Source organism: Microcaecilia unicolor, chromosome 9, assembly GCF_901765095.1.
Source record: "Microcaecilia unicolor chromosome 9, aMicUni1.1, whole genome shotgun sequence".
NCBI classification, from domain to species: domain Eukaryota; kingdom Metazoa; phylum Chordata; class Amphibia; order Gymnophiona; family Siphonopidae; genus Microcaecilia; species Microcaecilia unicolor.
In genome coordinates, this window is record NC_044039.1 from 80,605,446 (window position 1) to 80,626,551 (window position 21,106).

General features: G+C 47.3%; 1 protein-coding gene across 1 annotated transcript in view; it reads left to right on the top strand.

Moving 5' to 3' along the window:
* EFCAB6 (EF-hand calcium binding domain 6) overlaps positions 1 to 21,106 on the top strand; it is a 1,149,121-nt gene that overhangs the window by 1,053,587 nt on the left and 74,428 nt on the right. The window contains exon 27 of the mRNA XM_030215418.1: positions 8,532 to 8,753. Coding sequence (XP_030071278.1) covers positions 8,532 to 8,753 — 222 coding nt within the window. The remainder of the gene's footprint in view (positions 1 to 8,531; positions 8,754 to 21,106) is intronic.

Sequence of the window (21,106 nt, forward strand, 5' to 3'; positions counted from 1 at the left end):
TCCTAGTCCAGTCTGTTCTAATTCCTGCCTGTGCCAGCCCAGGTGATTTGTCTGCCAAAGCTCCGGCTTTGGTCCAAGGACTCACCATTCCTGACAGTTGTGACACTTAAGTCCTATCTCCCACCTCTGACCCTAGCTTTAAGGGAGAAGCTCCCTGACAAACCTTCAGCAGATACCCAGGAAAGAGTACAACCTTGCTAGATCCTCATGAGCTAGCATCCAAGAGCATTTAGGCAAGGTACAGAAAGACTAAGGGACAAGTATCAGAAGCTACAGAAGACTGCTGGCTTGTATAGTGAAGAGAAGAAGGTTTCAGCAAGGGCTATCTGTTACTCCAACCAGGCGCCCTGTCCCTAACACTCTAAGAGCAAATTTGACCTAGTGCAAGAGGAGATTAAACTTAACATCTCTCCAGAGTTCCTTGAACAAATTGCAGGATGCCTAAAGAACTGACACCACTGTTTCAGCAGAGCCAGCTGCCTGAGCTGTGACCAGGTGGCACTGACATTTTCAAGGGTGAGTGGCTTTTTTCTCTCCTCACTATTGAGCCATTTGATTTTGCATCGCTAGTTTTTCCTTCATGTCTCAGAAGGTTATCAGTGGCTTCAAGTGCTGTTCCAAATGTAACAGGGTCATCTCTTGGACTGATACCCATAGTTGGAGTATCCAGTGTTTGAAGCCAGACCACAACACTTATTCTTGTGTCCTTTGCTTGTGCAAGCAGGAAAGGGCCCAGAGAGCCAGAGACGTCCAGCGTGAAAAGGCTTTTCACATTAAGTTGGATCCATCAATGTCGGCATTGGTCCCGATGGCTGCTTTGATTACCTCTGACTGCCCTACTTTGGACACGACACCGAGGAGGCATGAGGATTCAACATCCTACTTATCGCTACTGAGGCATCCTGATGCTCGACATCAGCTCAAGCCTAAAAAGCATTTAGACAGCTGGGTGACTGCTGGATGTGAGAATCACATGGTCACTTGGCTACCTGGTGCGAAGATGGTGGACCTCATGCGTCACCTAGATAAGATTTTAGACAGTGCTGGGGAGGAGACTGCTGTTTTGGTACATGTGGGTACCAATGACATAGGAAAACGTGGGAAGGAGGTTCTGGAAGCCAAATTTAGACTCTTAGGTAGAAATCTGAAATCCAGAACCTCCCGGGTAGCATTTTCAGAAGTGCTCCTCATTTTACACACAGGCAAAGCTTTGGAGTCTCAATGCGTGGATGAGATGATGGTGTAGGGAGGAGGGTTTTGGATTTGTTAGGAACTGGGCATTGTTCTGAGGAAGAGGGAGCCTATTCCGGAAAGATGGGCTCCACCTTAACCAAGATGGAACCAGGCTGCTGGCATCAACATTTAAAAAGGACATAGAGCAGCTTTTAAACTAGAAACTGGGGGAAGGCTGACAGTTGCTCAAAAGTGCATGTTTTGGAACAAGGTATATTTAAAAGATGTCACCCAAACAGGGAAGCTAGGACATCTTGACAGCGAGGTTGCATTAAAGACCATAGTAGACCAGGGGCGCATTTTCAAAGCAGTTAGACTTCAACGTTCTGTAGGTTACTATCCAGCTTATTTTCGAAAGAGAAAAACGCCTGTAGTGCGACCTAAATTGGGAGATAGACGTTTATCTCGCAAAGGCGCCCAAATCGGTATAATCGAAAGCCGATTTTGGGCGTTTCCGACTGCACTCTGTCGCGGAAACGAATAAAGTTGACGGAGGCGTGGTGGAGGCAGAATTGGGGCGTGGTTATCAGCCGAGGAGAGATGGGCGTCTTTAGCTGATAATCGAAAAAAAAAAGGCGTTTATACCGTGATTTTGGGTCACTTTTTTTTTCACCCTTTTTTTTCACGAACAACTCCCAAAAAAGTGCCCCAACTGCCCAGATGACCACTGGAGGGAATCGGGGATGACCTCCCCGGATTCCCCCAGTGGTCACTAACCCCCTCCCACCAAAAAAACCCCACTTTAGAAATTTTTTTCCAGCCTCTATGCCAGCCTCAAATGCCGTACCCACCTCCATGACAGCAGAATGTGTTCGATCCTGTCACAGCCTTTCCCTGGGTCAGATGTGGCTCTCGGGTGCAGTACAGGGTCACATCAGCATTGCATTGTGGTGGGTGTAGGGTATTGGGCTCCGTGATTTCATTAGCTTGTGTTACAGTCTCACGATGTTGGTAGTTGGTAGGCTCTTCTCCCATGGTGCTTTTCCCCCTGCCTACTGGGTCAGAGTGTGCCCTGTTGTGTTTCCTGTTGTAGTCCATGCGGTAGAGGCCATTTTTGTAAGCCAGTTTTAGTTCCCTTTCCTGTGTTAGCCACGTTACAGAACTTAGTTCTTACCTTGAATGTGGCTGAAAGAGGGCATTGTACAGCATTCTGCCAGCTCTGACCTACTGCTCATCTCAGTACTAGGGAAACTCGTTGCCAGTGGGGCACAACCTCTGATCTGCAGTTAATTGTGAGTAAACGCGGTTATTCCAATAAAGGACGTTTTCGGAGAGATTAGTCTTCAGGTGTCAACTGGTGTGCCAATGTTATACAGCAGCAACAAGTCCTAGAGGCCTGCGTGTATGCAGGTCCCTGGAGCACTTTTAGTGGGTACCGCAGTGCACTTCAGCCAGGTGGCCCCAGGCCCCCCCCCCCACCCCACCTGTAACACTTGTGCTGGTAAATGGGAGGCTTCCAAAACCCACTGTACCCACATGTAGGTGCCCCCTTCACCCCTCAAAGCTATGGTAGTGTTGTACATTTGTGGGTAGTGGGTTTTGGGGGAGGGGGGTTGGGAGCTCAGCACCCGTGGTAAGGGAGCTATGCATGTGGGAGCTTTTTCTAAAGTCCACCGCACTGACCTAGGGTGCCCAGTTGGTGTCCTGGCATATCAGGGGGGCGAGTGTACTACAAATCCTGGCCCCTCCCAAGACCAAATGGCTCGGACTAGGACGTTTTTGAGCTGGGCGTTTTTAGTTTCCATTATCGCTAAAAAAAAAACGTCCATTTTTTTGAAAATACGGTTCGGCCCGCCCCTTCACGGACTCGTTCTCGGAGATAAATGCCCATGGAGATAGGCGTTTCCGTTCGATTATGCCCCTCCACATAACTTTGTAAATATTAGTGCTCTGAAAATATGCCTCCACGTATCTTTAAATACAGAGCAGACAGATTTTTAAAGTTGCCATAGTAAACCAGGTGTCTTCAAATACAGAGCAGGCAGATTATAAAGATTGCAGATTATCACTGTCAACTGCTGAGCAAGTTGTAAATGGGAGTGACAAACATTGTCTGAAATATCTGTATGCAAATGCCAGAAGCCCAAGAAATATTCTTATATGGCACTAAATGAAAAGATAGATATAATAGGCATCTCTGAGACCTGGTGGAGGGAAAATAACCAATGGGACACTGTCATACCAGGGCACAAAGTTTCTCAGAGGACAAACAGGCCATTATATTCTGACATCTGGGTGACATCATCTGATGAAGCCCAGTGCAGATGCTGCCTAACGTATGTAGCAAAGAGAAAATTCTAGCAGAGTCCCACCGTGCATGCATGGGTATCTTCCCACCTGACGAGCAAGTGCAGGTTCCTCAGTCTGCTTTTTTTCTGTAGATCTGAGAGATTGCATCTTCATGGATTTTTTAGGATTTTTTTCTGAATCTTTCTAACAGACGGATAGTTGAGCTTTAAACAATATTCCTTTCGAGCCATACAAAAAGATGAGGAAAATTCAAGATAATGAACCAATTGCTTGGAATTGTCCCTTATAACAATTTATGCATAAGCAAGCCAACTTAAATTGTATCCTAGAGTTAACATTAAGCCAATGTAAATCATACAATAGCAGAGTAGTTTTCTCATATTTACCCAATCCATAGATGTCTCGTTGCCGTATTCTGTAGAAATTGCAATCTCTTAACTAGCTTACATGAACTGCAGTAATCCAAGTATGGAATATGGATGGCTTGTGCCACAATTCTAAAACTATATGGATGTAACATGGAATGTATTGCCCTCAATTATCTTAGCCTAAAAAAAAAGTTTTTGTTAAGGATTTTAATTGTAATTTGAAAGAGGTTTGAATCACTAATTACTCCAAGTACTAAAGAATGTTCTTCAATTTGAAACTTTTCTCATGAATCCATATGAGATTGGTAATGTCTCATATGCTCCAAACCATTTTAATTTTGTCTTCAATCTAGTCAACTTCAAAAAGTTTTCTTTAGCCTAACTCACCATCTTTGATAATTTCCTTCAAAAAATACATTGTATCATCAGTTTTACCTAAGGCTGTACATAGCAGAATAATATCGTCTGTATATGAAAAAATCCTAACACCAAATGTTGACAATATACAGCCCATGTTACTCAGATAAATGTTGAACAGAGATGGTGAAAGTGGGGAGCCCTGTGGCACCCACAATTAGTTCTCCATTCCAAAGATAAATTGGAACCTTTCCTTACCCTATACAATCTTTTCTGCAAGAATTCTCCAAACCAGCTTAAAACTTTCCCATCTATACCAACTGACTCAATCTAACCAACAGTTGTTCGTGATCCACTGCATCAAAAGCAGCTTAAATATCAAATTGCCACAGAATCATCTGCATTCCTCTACTTAAAAACTTCTTAATTTCTGTAACCATCTCTAACAGTAGAGTACTATGTGATCTAAAGCTATGTTGTGAATCATGCAGTAGATCAAACTTTGTCATATAGAGGGGCATTTTCGAAAGGGACGTCCAAGTTGCGATTTGGACGTCCTTGCAAAACATCCAAATCCAGGGACGGGGAAACCCGTATTTTTGAAACACGATGGACGTCCATCTTTTGTTTCGAGAATACCGTCAGGGACATACAAATCCTTAAATTTGGACGTCCCTAGATTTGGACGTCCCTAGACATGGACATTTCTGATTTTCGGCGATTTTCAAAACCAAAGACGTCCAAAAAATGACCAAATTCAAGCCATTTGGTCATGGGAGGAGCCAGCATTTGTAGTGCACTGGTCCCCCTGACATGCCAGGACACCAACCGGGCACCCTAGGGGGCACTGCAGTGGACTTCAAAAATTGCTCCCAGGTACATATCTCCCTTACCTTGTGTACTGAGCCCCCCAAAACCCACTACCCCCAACTGTATACTACTACCATAGCCCTTACGGGTGAAGGGGAGCACCAAATGTGGGTATAGTGGGTTTGTGGTGGGTTTTGGAGGGCTCGCTGTTTCCTCCACAAACGTATCAGGTGGGGGGGATGGGGCTGGGTCCACCTGTCTGAAGTGCACTGCACCCACTAAAATTGCTCCAGGGACCTGCATACTGCTGTCATGGACCTGAGTATGACATCTGAGGCTGGCATAGAGGCTGGCACAACATATTTTTAAAGATGTTTTTTGAGGGTGGGAGGGGGTTAGTGACCACTGGAGGAGTAAGGGGAGGTCATCCCAGATTCCCTTCGGTGGTCATATGGAGGCATATTTTCAAAGCACTTTGGGAGGCTAAGTTCCATAGGTTTCTATGGAACTTTGGGAGGCTAAGTGCTTTGAAAATATGCCTCATGGTCATTTCGGGCACCTTTTTGTGCCTTAGTCTTAAGAAAAAGAGATCCGGGTGAAAACGTCCAAGTGCTCGTCAGGGACGTCCTTGTTTTTTTCAATTATGGGTCAAGGACGTCCAAGTGTTAGGCGCGCCTAAGTCCCGCCTTCACTACGCCTCCGACATGCCCCTTTGAACTTTGGCCGTCCTTGCGACGGAGTAGTTGAAGACGTCCTAAATCGAGCTTCGATTATATCAATTTGGATGTCCCTGGGAGAAGGATGTCCATCTTCCGATTTATGTTGAAAGATGGATGTCCTCTTTTTCGAAAATGAGCCCAATAGTCTATAAACTCTAGCCCCCGATATTCAATAGCATTTAACTGTTCAGAATCAGCACCTGGCCAGTAAAATGCCCCATAACTGGCTATCCGCGAATTTTCTAGGGGACACAGTTGGCCATGACCCACTGAAAATTCATGGCTAGCCAGTTATATCGCGAGATATAACTAGCTATCTGCTGATTTTCATTGCAAGTTTGGTGGCGATCTTTGGCCGCATGAATACCAGGCCTATCTTTGACTGGTTCAAACTTAACCGGCCAGTGCTGAATATTGGCTTAAGTTAAGTTTGAACTGGCCAAAAATAAACTGGATATTCAATTCCAGTCACTAGGCTCCAACCATGGGAGTTAGCCTGGCTAACTTTCGTGGTCTGAATATGGGGCCCTAGAAGTTTAGCAAGCCAAGAAATGCTTGCGGCCTCATCCTATATAATAATTCTCACCTCCAACGTTCTAATGTGCCTGGTACCGTGGCTCCCTCGGAGGTGGTCTGCTAGGCAGTTTAGAATGCACTGACCTCAGTGATGTCACTGACAGCTGATTCCAAGGCAAGGGGTGTTTCCCTACTCCTCCCCCTGCCTGGGAAACAGCTGTCAGTGCCCCTCCCTCGGCGCAACACCCAAGCCCCTGCCTTGCAAAACCGCGAGCCAGGCAGGGGGAGGAGTAGGGAAACACGCTCCGCCTACCAATCAGCTCTCAGTGCCCCCCCTCGGCGCAACACCCAAGCTCCTCCGCCCCGGCGCAGCACCCAAGCCCCTACCCCCCCTCGACGCATCACCCAAGCCCCTCCCCCCCGGCGCATCACCAAAGCCCCTACCCCCCCTCTTGGGCACATCAACTCCCTTGCCACCCGCAGCCGCCAATACTAACGCTGTCCGGCTGCTGCTGCTTCTCCTGTGGAGCAGCAGCGGCCGGTACAAAAAGAAAAAAGCCAAAAAAAGATTTTTAACCTGAAACGCTGCTCCATAGACAGCCATCTGGCATTGGCTGTCGTCACTGCAGCCGCTCCTTCTCTCCCCTCCACGTCACTGCCCCGGCAGGAAGACCCCGGAGGAGCGCAGCGACGTCAGAGGGGAGAGGAGGAGCGGCTGCAGAGATGACAGCCAATGCCAGATGGCTGTCTACGGAGCCGTGTTTCAGGTTTAAAATCTATTTTTGGCTTTTTTCTTTTTGTACCGGCCGCTGCTGCTCAACAGGAGACGCAGCAGCGGCCGGACAGCGTTAGTATTGGCGGCTGCAGGTGGCGAGGGGGTTGATGTGCCCGAGGGGGGTAGGGGCTTGGGTGATGCGCTCGGGGAGGTAGGGGTTTGGGTGATGCGCCGAGGGGGGAGGGGAGGGTCGCTGGACATGGGTGGCTGGAGGGGGGCAGGGGGAGGGGAGGGTCGCTGGATATGGGTGGCTGCAGGGGGAGAGGAGGGTCGCTGGACATGGATGGCTGTGGGGGGGGCAGGGAAGAGGGAAGTGGGGAGGGGGTCCTGAGACCAGATGGGTGGCTGCAGGGGAGACAGAAGGGACGCTGCAGGGGGGCAGGAGGAGAGGAGAGTCACTGGACATGGGTGGCTGCAGGGGCGGCAGGGGAGATAGGTGGGTCGCTGGACATGGGTGGCTACAGGGGGGGCAAGGGGAAAGGAGAGGAGGGTTGTTGGACATGGGTGGCTGCAGGGGGGCAAGGGAGAGGAGGGTCACTGGACATGGGTAGCTGCAGGGGAAGAGGAGGGTTGGTGGACATGGGTGGCTGCGGGGGGGGGCAGGGGGAGAGGAGAGTCGCTGGACATGGGTGGCTGCAGGGGGAGCAGGGGAGAGAGGAGGGCCGCTGCACATGCGTGGCTGCAGGGGCCGAGGAGGGTTGGTGGGGAGGGGGTCCTGAGACCAGATTGGTGGCTGCAGGGGGGGGCAGGGGAGACAGGAAGGACGCTGCGGGGGGGGGGGGGGATTACCTTGCTAGCGCCCGTTTCATTGCCTACCGAAACGGGCCTTTTATACTAGTATACTGTATATTGTTATATTAATTTAAAGGGCAGCATTTCAGATCCTTTGACAGAATGAAATAAATAAATAAAATTCATAAGTGCCAGATTTTTCAATATAGAACATCCAGAATGAGCCAATTAAGGAGATGAGTTACCAAAAAACCTTTAGTATGTGGATTTTTTAGGTGGATTTTATTCAGAGAGGTAAGCATAATTACCTCCTCAGTAATTCGTGCAAACCCCAAATAGACAGCTGACACATTTGCTATGTCAACATCAATTTTCTTTTTATTATTATTATTATTATTATTATTGTGTGTGTATTGCTATTTCAAAATCAGAAATACATGTACATTTTTTGGTCCTGCCCACAACATGCCCCTTTCAAAATTGCATGCTGCAGATCTACACGTTTAAGTAATGGCTTTTCTATAACACTATTTAGATAACAGAGCGTTTATTTGTTCAAATACCATGCAAGCCTTTTAAAATGACATACATTGTTTCCAAAATGCATCGTGATCTAGCTTTGCCTGAATTTCTCAAAAATAACTAAACTTCCATAAATTTATTGGAAGGTTTGTTAATAATAGGTACTGATGTAGTTTATTCTCATGTACAGTAGGATGATGGATTGCTATTGACACTCACTCAAGTACATTTTTCATTCTTCTTCATTAGTTTGAAAACTTATGGAATACAATGCCCATCAATGATTTTGGAAATCTCAGATATCATGAATTTCTGAAGAAGTACAGCCTTGATGCACAAGACTCTTCAGCTTTACATAGTCGAAGAAGTTTTTCTAAGTCTGCCTCACCTGTTTCGAGGTCTTCTTCACGGCCTACATCTTCAAAACCTCGGCGCCCCAAAACAGCTCCTTCTGTTTTGAATCAGTCAAGTGTAAGTGCTCTAATTTTTCAGGTTTGCAGTGTAAATTTGGGGTTAATTAGAGAGCAGAACTTGAGAACCCTGGTGTTCCATGTTTATATCATCCATCCATCACTCCATGTGTCATCTTGAGCAAGTTACTTAGACTCCATATACTAGAACGTTTGAATTCTTCAAGATGGAATATTGTGAAAATGTGAAAGAAATCTATACTGCCACAAACTGTGATGATACTATATAAATAATCCAGTTGATATTGAGCAGTACAGCAGTCAAACGTTTTTTCAAATACTGGCAGCATCACATGTTTCTAGGTTCATATATTCAGTACTGGGTCATACCCAGATAGTAGTACTGAGTATCTGTACCCTGATACTCAGCCCGTGGCAGGCAGTGTGGTTAGCTGCCGCCGGTGGCACTAATCCGAGATATTCAATACTGGGCCGTTTCCGGTGACCAGCATTGAATATCTGTTTTTTTTTTTGACCGACTCTAACTTAACTGGCTATAGGGCCCTTTTACTAAGCCGCAGCAAAAAGTGTCCTGCAGCAGTGTGAACTCATCTTTTGGGCGCGCGCCAGGCCAGTTTTTGCCGTGTCCTGAAAAAAGGGACTTAGCAGTAAGGTCTTACGTACTACCTGGGCAGTAGGCATGCAGCACGCGTCAACTGCCGTTTACTGCCAGGTAAGTGCCACAAATTTTGGATTTGCATGCACAAATTAATTACTTAACAACACAATCATTGACAATAATTGCCATTTAACAAGCAATTATTGACACTAATTGGTGTTAATTAGAATTTACACTCAGAGCAGTCTAGGGCCCTGTTTACTAAGCTGCGTTATTGGCACGTTAGCATTTTTAACGCACGTTAATTGTGTACGTACCTACAATATCCCTATAGGTGCCTACACATTTAGCGTGCGCGTTAATTGTAGGCGCGTTAAAAAACCTAGCGCGCCTTGGTAAACATGGCCCTAAGCATATTCAGTAAAGTGATGCGTGTAAATTCTAAGTCACATAGTTGAGAAGGGGGCATGGCCATGGGCGTGGAATGTACGGGTCATGAGTGTTTCTAAAGTCTATGTGCATTGTTATAGAATACACCCTGTCTGAGCATAATTTAGACATCAGCATTTACACCAAGTTTTACTTGGTGTAACTGCCTGCGACTAAATTTAGTTATGCAGATGGGCACTCGATGTAGTTTATAAATTGCGCAGAAATTTAGGCTTATTCTATAAAGTATTCCTAAATTTAGGCATACTTTATAGAATAGGTGTATTTCATTTCGGCACCAATTTTTTGGGGCGTGATATATTGTATCTAGTCCTATATGCTAAGCACTAAAATTCAAGGAGATAACCGGCTATCTCATACTGAATATTAGCACTTAGTCAATCAACTAAGCGCTATTTAACCGGCCAGGAGACATTCCTGGCTGGTTAAATAGCACTGAATATCGGGCCCTTGGTTCTTTGGCAGTTGCTATAATTTATCTGGGTACCGCCGATATTCTATGCCAGTACCTGCATAGCTATATAGGCTAATTATGAGAGTTTTCTGCAGCTCAGCTTGCCTGGATAGTTATAAGGGAGGTTTTATGTATTGTGGGAATCATTAAAACAATATGGGTACTGAACAGGATGGGACAAGCACAGAGGATCTCTAAGGGAGAGGAAGCGATTATAGAGTTTAGCAGTTGGTATAGATGAGTAGACTGGATAGACTATATGGTTTACGTGTGTCAAACCTTTCTCTGTTTCTAAGGAGCCTCAAAGTAAATTTCATCCTTCCTAGTCTAGTATTAGTCAAATAATTGCTAAGATGTTAGGTTCCAATGCCAGGAAAAGGAGGGATATGCACTTCAACCACTAGAATAATGTTCTTTGAGGTAGTTTTTCCTAATCTTTTCAATGGCTCACCGATATGTTCAAAAGTGTTGTGGTACACCAACCTTTGTGAAACTTGCAGTGTGAACATGGAAAAGGACTTATTTTACCAAAATAAAAGCTATGGAAGCAATGAAAGCCCTACCCAAAGCTAGAAGGGCTGAAAAGAAGGGGAAGAGGAAGAAGTATTATATGCAGTGTATGTGCTGCACAAGGTAGGACCTTCTTACCTGTGCCTTAATGCTGCCTGTTAATTACCATACTCTAGGGCTTATACTATATCTAGGAAGAAGAGCGGCATATATGACTATACATATGCTGAGAAAGGAGGCCCTGCACATTTAAGAGCTACCAGTGGTGTCTATTGTTGCCGAGAGGTGAAGAGCAGAGCACATATGCTGGTCTAGATCTGAGTATCGGGCAGTGATGGCTTTTTTCCATGGCATGTCTGATCAATTCTGAAGGCAGAACAGTATGCCATGAAACACTGGTTAGGAAAAACTGCTTTAAAGTACTGACTGTAATGGATTCAATGTGAATCATTACACCACTGGGCAAAGAAGGTTAAACCATATAAAACAGTGGAGTATCTAAGTTTTTTCATTAGTGGGCCTCATGAGCAGAAATTCATATGTGTGTGGGTGCATCATTTTTTTGTTGATACAAATAGTCAAGTGTAGCCTATTAGCTATTCAAAAATATGTTGTTCCTTGGCCTGAGTACATCATTAATAGTAGTTTTTCATTCCGCACCTGAAGTCTCTCTCCTTTCCTCCTAGTTCTCATGTCCATCCTGCTGCTTTCCCACCACTTGCTCAATATGAATATCCCAAGTCTGTTTGACCCGTTATGTTGCTTCTCACTGGGCTGGTGTATGGGGTGGTCCATGGCACTCTGCATGAGTTCATGAGCCCTATGGCTGTACTGCTGGTCTCTGAACTGTTGTGTGGGCCTGGCTGTGGGAACTTTGACATTGCAGTAGTCATTGCTGAGCGGAGTGGAGCTGAGCTGCACCACATAGCTTTGCTTCTTCTGAATGTTATACAGCAAATGCCTGGCTGGGTCCTGCTGTCTTCTCTATTGGCTTGGCTGTGTCTGCAGATCTCCAGAGCAGCTACACTTGCACATAAACCCATCCCTCCTCCTGCCTAATACAATAAGGAGGGCAATCAAGTTGCACGCACATCTGTTTGTCTTGCTGTGCATATAAAACCCATCCTTTTGTTCCATCTGACGCTGTGGAGATATCAATCTAGTTTTACTTAGGTCTGTTTGTGCAGCCTTGCCCCAGAGAATCTAGCAATAGATAATATATTATCTGAGTTTTTGCAGCTGTTTGGGTGGTGCTGGGGCTCATTGACAAGAAACAGGTGGCCGACTGGTAGGACGCACTGCAAGGAGCTCCGCTGTGAACGGGTCTTAGGATCGATTCTCCAGCGCTCCCACTACAGTGCGGTCCCCCCCAGGAAAGCCAGAGACACGGGTCGGCCTCACGCTGTGACCACAGCTACCCAGGCGCCGAGTCTGCTGAGTCCAGGAGCTCGCGCACAGCCATCGCACTCCCTCGCAGGAACTGCCCGGGGCCGAATCAGATCGGAGAGGAGGGAATCTGGGCGAGGACCGCTGAGCCCGAGCCCTCCAGTGTCCTCTGAGGCGCTCAGGAACAACAACAGCAGCAGCACCACCGGTAACTCAGGTGGAGAGAGAGAGAGCTCACCCGCGGCCTCGTGGTGCGAACCCCGGACCGAGCGACGTGGAGCACGGGCAGTGGACTGCCCCCACCTGGGAAGGTTGCTGATCCTCCGGACAGGGCGAGCGATCGAGGGGCTGCTCTGACGCTCTAAAAACACCAAATATAACAGGTTGAAGAATTAATATGCCCTAAAGATATTGATTCTGTACATCCTTATATAGCTCCAAAGGACCAAAGAAATATTAGCATGAGATACTCCAACCAGTCCACCTGCTCCAGCCTGATCCAGCTTCTCCCTGCTTGTTCCAGTCCATCTGCTCCAGCTTGATCCACCTTCTCCCTACTTGTTCTAGTTCATCTACTCCAGCCTGTTCCAGTCCGCCTGATCCAGCTTCTCCCTGCTTGTTCCAGTCCATCCGCTCCAGCTTGTCCCAGTCCGCCTGATCCAGCTTCTCCCTGCTTGTTCCAGTCCATTTGCTCCAGCTTGTCCCAGTCCGCCTGATCCAGCTTCTCCCTGCTTGTTCCAGTCCATTTGCTCCAGCTTGTTCCAGTCCGCCTGATCCAGCTTCTCCCTGCTTGTTCCAGTCCATCTGCCCCAGCTTGTTCCAGTCCGCCTGATCCAGCTTCTCCCTGCTTGTTCCAGTCCATCTGCCCCAGCTTGTTCCAGTCCGCCTGATCCAGCTTCTCCCTGCTTGTTCCAGTCCATCTGCTCCAGCCTGTTCCAGTCCGCCTGATCCAGCTTCTCCCTGCTTGTTCCAGTCCATCTGCTCCAGCTTGTTCCAGTCCGCCTGATCCAGCTTCTCCCTGCATGCTCCAGTCCACCTGATCCTACTCGTTCCAGTCCATCTGCTCCAGCTTCTTCCAGTCCGCCTGATCCAGCTCATTCTAGTCCGTCTGCTCCTGCTAGCCAATCAACCAACCTGCCTGCTTGTCAGCCCCTCAACTTGCCTGTTTGTCTGCCCATCAACAACCTGCCTGCCTCCCAGCCTGCACAAATACCTACCTGCCTCCCCGCCCATCACCCTCCTGACTGACTGCTCACCCTGCCTACCCACCAGCCTACCCACCTCCTATTCCAAATCATTGCCTGCTGTTCCAGTTTTAAGCCTCCAGTCCGGCTTTCCTGCCCTACCTGTTGCTTAACACCTCAGCCACTACATAGGCACCTGTAACACCTCAGTCACTACTTATGGCCCCCATACACATTCTCTTCCTTGCCCTGTCCCTACCTAATCTTTTCCCCCTCCCACTGCTGTATACCGCACGAACTCACTGCCCATCCATGTCCTCTCCCGTCCTGCTCATTACTGCAATACCCTACCCACCCATGTCCCCCACCACCTCACCATCCCTACTGTCCTCCTCCTCCTTCCTAGCTCTCAACCTTCAACACCTCCTTCCTGCCATGAACCCTTCCCCATTCCTCCTAAGCTTATCCCGTCTTTTTTTTTTTAATTTGTTACATTTGTACCCCACGCTTTCCCACTCATGGCAGGCTCAGTGCGGCTTACATGGGGCAATGGAGGGTTAAGTGACTTGCTCAGTCACAAGGAGCTGCCTGTACCGGGAATTGAACTCAGTTCCTCAGTTTCCCAGGACCAAAGTCCACCACCCTAACCACTAGGCCACTCCTCCACTCGCCTTCGTCGCCCTACCTCCCCCACCCTCCTCTGCACTCTCTTGCTCCTTCTCCTGCTATCCGTGGGAGACATCAACCCCAACCCAGGTCCCCCACACCTGTCCTCGTCTCATCCTTGCAAACGTTTCTGCGATATCTCCAATCTCATCTCTATTCCACTCCTCCCCCCTCCTCCCTCCCCTTCTCATGCGCCCTGTGGAATGCACGCTCGGTCTGCAACAAACTTTTCTTCACCCATGATCTCTTCATCTCCCATTCCCTTTAACTGCTCGCCCTATCTGAAACCTGGCTCACCCCTGACGACTCTGCCTCAGTCGCGGCCCTTTGCCACGGAGGTTATCTTTCTCCCATTCTCCCCGCCCAGTTGGCCGCGGTGGCGGCGTCGGGCTACTACTTTCGCCCTCCTGCAGTTTTCAACCTCTCCTCCTACCGCAGTCTCACTGCTTCTCATCCTTTGAAGTCCACTCCATTCGTCTATTCTACCCGCTGCCACAGAGTTGCAGTCATTTACTGCCCCCCTGATAAGTCCCTCCCTTCCTTCCTTACCGACTTCGATGCCTGGCTCTCCGTTTTTCTTGAGCCCTCATCCCCATCCCTCATTCTTGGTGACTTTAACATACACACTGATAACCCATCCGACTCATACGCTTCTCAGTTCCTCACTCTAACCTCCTCCTTCAACCTCCAACTGAGCTCCACCACCCCTACTCACCAATCTGGCCACTGTCTTGACCTCATCCTCTCTTCTACCTGCTCACCCTCTAATTTCTGCGCCTCAGCTCTTCCTCTCTCTGACCACCACCTGATCACCTTCACACTTCATCACCCTCCCCCTCAGTCCCGCCCAACACTAACCACTACTTCCAGGAATCTCCAAGCTGTTGACCCTCCCACCTTATCCTCTAGGATCTCTGATATCCTCCCTTCCATCATGTCCTCTGAGTCTGTAGACAAGGCTGTCTCCACATACAATGCTACTCTCTCCTCTGCTCTGGATGCCCTTGCACCGTCCATCTCCCGTCCCACAAGGCGTACTAATCCCCAGCCCTGGCTGACCCCTTGCACCCGATACCTTCGCTCCTGCGCCTGATCAGCTGAACACCTCTGGAGGAAATCTCGCACCCATACTGATTTCATTCATTTCAAATTCATGCTATCCTGCTTCCAGTCCTCCCTATTCCTCACCAAACAGGACTATTACACCCAATTGACTAATTCCCTCAGCTCTAACCCTCGTCGTCTCTTCGCCACCCTTAACTCCCTCCTCAAAGTGCCCTCCGCTCCCACCCCCCCCCCACCCCCCACTCTCCAATCACTGGCTGACTACTTCCGCGACAAGGTGCAGAAGATCAACCTCGAGTTCACCACCAAACCATCTCCTCTTCACCCTATAACCCACTCCCTCAACCAACCAACCCAGGTCTCCTTCTCTTTTCCTGATATCACCGAAGAGGAAACCACCCATCTCCTCTCCTCCTCGAAATGCACCACCTGTTCCTCAGACCCCATCCCCACCAACTTAACGCCATCACTCCTACTGCCACCCCCCCCCCCCCCCCCCACTCTGTCATATCCTCAACCTCTCTCTCTCCACTGCAACTGTCCCTGACACCTTCAAACATGCTGTAGTCACACCACTCCTCAAAAAACCATCACTTGACCCTACCTGTCCCTCCAACTACCGCTCCATTTCCCTCCTACCCTTCCTCTCCAAGATACTTGAATGTGCTGTTCACAGCCGCTGCCTTGATTTTCTCCTCATGCCATCCTCGATCCGCTTCAATCCGGCTTTCGCCCCCTACACTCGACAGAAACGGCACTATCTAAAGTCTGCAATGACCTGTTCCTTGCCAAATCCAAAGGCCACTACTCCATCCTCATCCTCCTCGACCTATCCGCCGCTTTTGACACTGTCAGTCACAACCTACTTCTCGCCACACTGTCCTCTTTTGGGTTCCAGGGCTCTGTCCTCTCCTGGTTCTCCTCTTATCTCTCCCACCGTACCTTCAGAGTACATTCTCATGGTTCTTCCTCCACCCCCATCCTGCTCTCTGTTGGAGTTCCTCAGGGATCTGTCCTTGGACCCCTTCTTTTTTCAATCTACACCTCTTCCCTGGGCTCTCTAATCTCCTTTCTTGGTTTCCAATATCATCTTTATGCTGATGACACCCAGCTTTATCTCTCCACACCAGACATCACTGCAGAAACCCAGACCAAAGTATCGGCCTGCTTATCTGACATTGCTACCTGGATGTCCAACCGCCACTTGAAACTGGAGGAGTGGCCTAGTGGTGGACTTTGGTCCTGGGGAACAGAGGACCTGAGTTCGATTCCCACTTCAGGCACAGGCAGCTCCTTGTGACACTGGGCAAGTCACGTAACCCTCCATTGCCCCATGTAAGCCGCATTGAGCCTGCCATGAGTGGGAAAGCGCGGGGTACAAATGTAACAAAAAAAAAAAAACTGAACATGGCCAAGACTGAGCTTATTGTCTTCCCTCCCAAACCCACTTCTCCTCTCCCTCCACTCTCTATCTCAGTTGATAACACCCTCATCGTTCCAGTCTCATCTGCCCGCAACCTTGGAGTCATCTTCGACTCCTCCCTCTCCTTCTCTGCGCATATCCAGCAGATTGCCAAGACCTGTCGCTTCTTCCTCTATAACATTAGCAAAATTCGCCCTTTCCTCTCTGAGCACACCACCCGAACTCTCATCCACTCTCTCATTACCTCTTGCCTTGACTACTGCAACCTACTCCTCACTGGCCTCCCATTTTGCCATCTATCCCCGTTTCAGTCCATTCAGAACTCTGCTGCACATCTTATCTTCCGCCTGGACCGATATACTCATATCACCCCTCTCCTTAAGTCACTTCACTGGCTTCCGATCAGGTACCACATACAGTTCAAGCTTCTCCTATTAACCTACAAATGCACTCGATCTGCAGCCCCTCCTTACCTCTCTACCCTTATCTCCCCTTATGTCCCTACCCGTATCCTCTGCTCTCAAGACAAATCCCTCCTCTCAGTACCCTTCTCCACCACCGCCAACTCCAGGCTCCGCCCTTTATGCCTCGCCTCACCCCATTCCTGGAATAAACTCCCTGAGCCCATACGCCAGGCCCCCTCCCTGCCCATCTTCAAAGCCTTGCTCAAAGCCCGCCTCTTCAATGTCGCCTTTGACACCTAACCACCATACCTCCACTCAGGAAATCTAGACTTGACACTTGACATTTCGTCCATTAGATTGTAAGCTCTTTTGAGCAGGGACTGTCCCTTTTGTTAAACTGTACAGCGCTGCATAACCCTAGTAGCGCTCTAGAAATGTTAAGTAGTAGTAGTAGTAGCACTTAGATACACCTGCAGGCTTATTTTCAAAAGAGAAAAACGTCCAAAAAGTGACATAAGTCTGAATTTGGATGTTTATCTCACAAAAACGTCCAAATCAGTATTTTCGAAACCTCTTTTTAGACGTTTTTCTCTGAAGTCTGTCAGAAGGACGTCTAAATCTCAAGGGGGCGTGCCAAGGGTGTGTTCAAGGCGGGACTTGGGTGTTCCTAAGACTTAGACGTCTTTCAGCCATAATGGAACAAAACAAAAATGTCCAAGACTAAAACTTAGACGTTTTGAGCTAGACCTGTTTTTATAACAAATTGCTGCAGTGGAAATTGAACCCACTTCCCCAGGATCAAAATCTGCTGCACTAACCACTAGGCCACTCCTCTACTCCACACAAGAGGTGCCCTGAATGACCAGATGACCTCTGGAGGGCCTCAGGGATCACCTCCCCTTACTCCCCCAGTGGTCATTATCCCCTTCCCACCCCCCAAAAATGTGATTAAAAATATTACTTGCCAGCCTCAGATGTTATACTCAGGTCCATTAGAATAGCATGCAGGTCCCTGGAATAGTCTAGTAGGGGTGCAGTGCACTGCAGACAGGTGGACCCAGGCATCTACCTCCCCCTACTTGTTACACTTGTGGAGGAAACTGTGAGCCCTCCAAAACCCACTGTACCCACATATTGGTGCTCCCTTCACCTGTAAGGGCTATGGTAGTGGTATGCAGTTGGGGGTAGTAGGTTTTGGGTGGGTTTTGGGGGGGCTCAGCAGACAAGGTAAGGGAGCAATGGTGAAATGTGTACCTGGGAGCATTTTATAAAGTCCACTGCAGTGCCCCCAAGGATGCCCTATTGCTTTCTTGGGATGTCACTTTTCCACTATTCTACCTGATGCCAAGCTTTTTTTTTTTTTATAACATCTGAGCCTTGTGTCTATTGTTTATTATTAGATTTGGGCTTTGAATTCAGATCTATAGGTGAAAAGTAGGTCTCATTACATATATCTAAATATCAGAGTGCTATTTTTCCATACTTCATAGCAAGAGTGTACATTTCCTAATTACCTGTCCCAATGCAACTGAAGCTTTTACCTCCTCAGTGCATGTAAATGGTTTAATCCCTGTGTGGATTCTCTGATGCCATGTGAGGCTTTCTTTCCAACCAAAGCTTTTACCACACTCAGGACATGTAAATGGTTTCACTCCTGTGTGTATTCTCTGGTACATTGTAAGGTTTACCTTCTGATCTATACATGCTAATAGTTTCTCTCCAGTGTGGACTTTCTGATGCACTTTGAGATTTACATTACAACCAAAACTTTTACCACACTTAGAACATGTGAATTGTTTCACTTTATTGTGGATTTTCTTGTGTCTTTTGTACATTTTTTATTTGGATGTATTTGTTTGAAAATGGACCAAAAAATAAAACGTCCAAATCACAAAAAAAAAATTTCCAAACAGCATTTTCAAAAGGAAGAGAGAGACTTTTTTTGTAGAAAATGACCTTTCCTATTCTGATTTTGGATGTTTTACAAAACATGTCCAAATTCAGACTTAGATGTCATATCCAAAAATGCCCCTTATGCATTTGACTTGCCCAAAGTCACAAGGAGCAGCAGTGGGAATTGAACCCATGTTGCCAGGATCAAAGCCCACTGCACTAACCATTAAGCCACTCCTCCTCTCTTTTGGATGTTTTGCATTTGGACGTTTTTTGTTCGAAAATGGACCAAAAAAAGGACATCCACATCACAAGACGTCCATAGCATTTTCAAACAAAATGATAGACGTCTATCTTTTTAGAAAATGACCTCTTTTCCTATTCAGAATTTGGACATTTTTGTAAAATGTCCAAATTCTGATTTAGACGTTCTATCAAAAATTCCCCTAAAAGTACCATAGTGCTTTGAAAATGAGCCCTGCTGTGTCCAAGTTTGCTTGACTGACATTTTAGCCATCTTGCTGTGACTTTCTTCAGGGTGATTCTGTGTGGCTGTTCTGTATGCTGGCTTTTGAACAGTGGTTTTCAATCTGGATTAGTTGGTGTCTGTCCAGTCACATTTAAACTCTTGAAGATGGTGAAACAAACTCAGATGTGGTTCCACTCAGACAACTACAAGAACCTTGATAAACAGTCACGAAAGCCTAAGAGAACAAATAGATGATTTTCCAGAATTGTCAGGTGGGACATACCTCAAGAACAGGCATTTGGCCCACAGGCTGCATGTTGAATGCTGGGGATATAGGACATACTGCTAACATAGACATGAGTTTCCAGCGTTAATGTTTCATTTTGTCTTGCTGTTCATTGGCTTTAAAGGAATACGAGTCAATCTAGCTAGGTATTTGGAAGAGCAAGTCATTCACACATGCAGTCCCCACACCCATTTTGAAAACGGAATGTTCATAAGTATACCATTGATTTGACCAATAGGAATTTTGAAGTAAATTATTGCACTTAAACATCATCTTTTTCCAATCTGGGAAATTACTCAGCTAAAATTATATGGTATCAAGAAAAACAGTAGAAAGAGAAGGGTCTCATTTTGTTGTAGGAACAGAATTGGTGAAGTTCTTGAAAATACAGCATTATGAGCTCCATTTTTCTCTAGAGTTTTCCTCCTTGCTGCTCTAGAAATACTCAAAACCTACTCCTGGGAGAATTTTGTGCAACATTTTTGAAAATATTTCTCACAGAGGTTTTTACAATTCTGCAAAATTCTACATAGCTTATTTCTAGTGTTTTTACATAGAATTCCCCCATCATAAGGCCTGTTATGCTCGCTTGTTCTTTCTTTCTGCAGGCTATAGGTTCCAGCCTCCCCAATACCCTCTCATTCCAACTGTAGCTCCCTCTCCTTATACTTCCCAAGAAGATCCCCCCCCCATCTGCTCCCAAAGTCTTCTCCCACATTCAGTTTACCCCCACCTCTCATTCTCCCCTTCCCCCTGGCACATTCCCCTACCTCTTATTCTTCCTCCTCCCCCGGCACACACACCCTTACCTCATTCTTCCTCCTCCCCTCCCCAGCTTTCATTATATCTCTCCTCCTCTATCCCCCATGACACACCTTCGTTTGGTTCCCCCACCACACCAGTGGCACACTCTCACCTTTATCTTCCCCACCCCCATCCCTATGGCTATGACGCAATCTCAACTTTCTTTGCCTTCCCCAATCCCATGGCACTTAGCTTGATCTGTCCTATCCTCATCCCCATGGCACATTCCCATCTTGCTCTGCTGCCACCCCTCCCCATCCCTATGGCATACTCATCATTCTCAGCCCCCTCTCATCCCCCTGACACACACTTGACTCAGCCACTAGCATCAGCTGCTCTCCTTAATGTCTCTACTCCTCCCCTGCAGAGACTGGATGACAAGAGGAGGAGGGAGTGAAGGTCTGACCATTGGGTCACTTCTTCCACCTCTGCTTGACTAGACCTGACTGTTCATGTGTACTGTGCAGGCCTCTGTACAACCCCTGAACAGTTGGGTCTAGACCAGCAGAGGAGGAGGAATCGGTTCGATGTGCAGTGGTTCACTCCCTGTTCCTCTTGCCGCATATTCTCTGCAGGGCAGGAGGAGAGAGAGAGATTTAGGAGAGTAACTGATACTGGTATCTGGGAAGAAGTTTGCACAGCAAGTGCAGAATTCTGCGCATTCTGCAGAGGTGGGAAATTCTGTGCAAATTATACATTGTACAGTTGCTCAGAATTCCCCCAGAATGCCTTAGGGACTGGAGGGCTATTTCCTCTGAGACAATTCCTCTGCACTTTTCTTATTACTGAGAGGAGCACACA